The sequence below is a fragment of the Cynoglossus semilaevis genome, chromosome 8 (assembly GCF_000523025.1).
Source record: "Cynoglossus semilaevis isolate Cse_v1.0 chromosome 8, Cse_v1.0, whole genome shotgun sequence".
NCBI lineage: Eukaryota > Metazoa > Chordata > Actinopteri > Pleuronectiformes > Cynoglossidae > Cynoglossus > Cynoglossus semilaevis.
The window spans coordinates 20,154,958-20,157,860 of record NC_024314.1 but is presented as its reverse complement, the minus strand read 5'-3'; the positions used below and the strand labels follow the sequence as shown (position 1 = coordinate 20,157,860).

Here is a 2,903-nt window from a genome sequence, read left to right as displayed (position 1 = left end):
AGAAAAGATTCATTCTAAAAAAAAAAATAAACGCACTTCTTCCCCAGAAAGTTAGAAACACATGGCAAGAACACAAACCTTTGACCTTTACAGAGACAACTGTGATAACCCATGCCCTGCAATATAAATATTTTATGTCTTAATAGTTTTAGTAGAGGATCAAAAAAGGTCTGGCTTGTCATGACAGACATCAGTGGTTTGAAATTAATTTAATCAGAGGTTTGGATTTGTCTTTAAGATCATTTTAGATGGTGGTGGAATTTTATCCATTTTCAATACCATCCTGCTAACCTTTAGCCCCTGTTAGTTACCTTTGGCTAGTTATCCGTTAGCTTGTTTATGTGAGATCATTTGATATGACTGACTTTTGCTACCTTTTAACTATTTAGCCTTTAGCTACCCTAACATCCTTCCTCATAATTACTTACTTAATTATACTTTGTTTTTTCTGTTTATTCCATTTCATTTTGCATATTTTTGTATTTTCAGATTTTTTTTTTATTGCGCTAAAAAATAGCCAGCTAAGGTTTTACTAAACTTATATATATATATAAATATATATGTATATATAAATATACATATGTATATATATATATTTATATATATATACGTATATTTCGCATTAGCATACATTTTAGCTTTTAATTTCACTTATTATGGTAGGTTTACTACAGTATAAAGAAATTGTTTCTACATATTGTGTTTTAATTTTTAGATTTTTTTGTTAATGATATTTATTTACAACCTTTAGCTGAATAAGCTAATTTAAGTCCTCTATTTACTAAATGATGTTTCTGTATTTGAGGCAGTGTTGTTGTATATATTTTGCCTTTTTTTTCTTAAAGTTTAGCGGGTAGAAGTGTAGACTAAATATCTTCACGTGTCCTAGTATTTATTTTGCAGTTCATCTTGAGGCAGTGAAACTGTTAGCTGAAAATGTATGTGGAATGTCAAAGAAAAGCTTCTGTGTAAACCATTACTGCATATATCATAAATATAATGGGCCATAAATCTTTGTAAGCACCTGTATAATATCAGGGAGTCGGGAGAGCAGGGCACAGGGTCCCCTGTGTCTGGGGTCTGCTAAGTGTTTTTTACACCCCTGCTACTCAGAGGTCACAAAAAGTCAATAGTCACTTGTGTCAACCATATACTGTAGAACCAAGTAAAACATCAGTAGTTTTGGTTTTTGTTTTTTTCACCTCTTAGTGTGATATGGACCACTAGGGGCATCACAAGCCCTCTTTTGACAACAAGTATTTTAATCATTGTTCGGTTCTTATAGAAAAATGTTATATTTCTATTTTAGCTTTTATCCTGCATGTCTACGTCTTAGTCAAATATATTAATAAAATCATCCTAACTTTCTTTTTTCTATTCTCTGTTTTTCAGGACCAAGCTCCTGTGACAAACCTTAGAATCTCCTCCAAAAAGGTAACAATCCCTCCCCTCCAGTCTCCTGACTGACTCTTTTAGTAGCTGTGTTTTTGGGCTGTGCTCCTTTACAGAGTGTCTGGAAAACAGAAATCCTCCCGTGCGTGAAAACACTCCCAGAGGTTTTGGAAATAATAGGCCATAATTGTTTCGGCCGCTCCGTCTCATTTTTCCTGTCAGGCGTTCACTTATTAAGACAAACAGGGCGGCTGACATTTGAACTGTTTACTTTTGCAGCAACAGCTGTACGTCAGCTCCGAGTTTGGGGTCTCGCAGGTCTCCCTGCACCGTTGCCACGCTTACGGCTCGGCCTGCGCCGACTGCTGCCTCGCCAGAGACCCCTACTGCGCCTGGGACGGCCTGAGCTGCTCGCGCTTCTATCCTTCCAACAAGAGGTACGTAAAGGTTCAACACAATTTATTTTAGTGTCCACCAAGGATTTATCTTCTACCAGAGGACAGAAAGTATGCGGGGGCTTCAAGGCCCCAGAGCGGATTGTTTTAGTGGTAATAAGTGGTGACAGGTGGGGATTAAAGAGCCCATTCATGGAGGCCGAGAAGTTAGGTGTTAAATAAACAAGAGCACAGAGCAGATGTTTTAATATAATGAAGGAGTTCTTCTTTACTCGCAGTAAAGCTGCAGCAGGAGTGCCGTTCAACAATGAATACTTGTGGAGTAGCGAAGGTTTAAAAAAAGACCAAAATCCCTCTTTGTGGGTGTCCACAAAAATGTAGCGGCTTCAGGTCTGGGTCAACTTCCTCTTCAACATTTCGTAGGTTTATTTGCAGGGCAGGCAGAAAATGAAGGGAATGCTGATTCCATGGAACAATGGACTACTGGGCCACAAGGTGGAGGAGTGGTCGGCGCTTTAGCCTTACAGCAAATTCATCACCAGTTCCAGCCTGTTGATTGTCTTCCTGTATGGATAGCGAACGTTCTCCCAGTGCGTACAGCTAACGTTCACCGTCCAAAAACATGGAGGTTTAGATTAACTGTCCACAGTTTGAGTGTTTAATTTGTGCCTCCAGGGACGGACAGAAAAACTGTACTTTACTTTATATTGATAGATTAGTTTGAGCTCTCCTATTCTTTCAGTGTGTTCCATAGTGTAGCGGTTAGCACGCCTGCTGCGGAAGCAGAGAGCCCTGGGTTCGATTCCCAGGGGAACCACATGCTTGATTGTTAATCCTCACCTTGAAAGTTGCTTTGGATAAAAGCGTCTGATAAATGTAAATGTAATATCTGCTGCCACAGGAGGCGCCATTGAGCACGTGTTTCTCGAACCGAGGACCTTTTGTGTGGCAGATAAGTTTATATGAGTAAATTATATGAGAAAGTGTGTGGATATTTTTCCTCGTTCTCATGGTCAGAGAGTACGTTTGGATGGACCAGTATGAGATGTAGTAGGCTTAGCCCACCCTCCACAAGTCTAGTGGTGTACCGCGGGCTCATGCTAGCAGCCCTTTAGG

General features: G+C 39.4%; 1 protein-coding gene across 2 annotated transcripts in view; it reads left to right on the top strand.

Annotated features, from left to right (window-relative positions):
* The window catches only part of sema3c (sema domain, immunoglobulin domain (Ig), short basic domain, secreted, (semaphorin) 3C), a 46,030-nt gene that overhangs the window by 37,518 nt on the left and 5,609 nt on the right, over nucleotides 1-2,903 (top strand). For both annotated transcript variants that reach the window (XM_017034599.2, XM_017034601.2), the window contains 2 exons: nucleotides 1,393-1,434; nucleotides 1,672-1,829. In XM_017034599.2, the coding sequence (XP_016890088.1) occupies nucleotides 1,393-1,434; nucleotides 1,672-1,829 (200 nt within the window). The remainder of the gene's footprint in view (nucleotides 1-1,392; nucleotides 1,435-1,671; nucleotides 1,830-2,903) is intronic.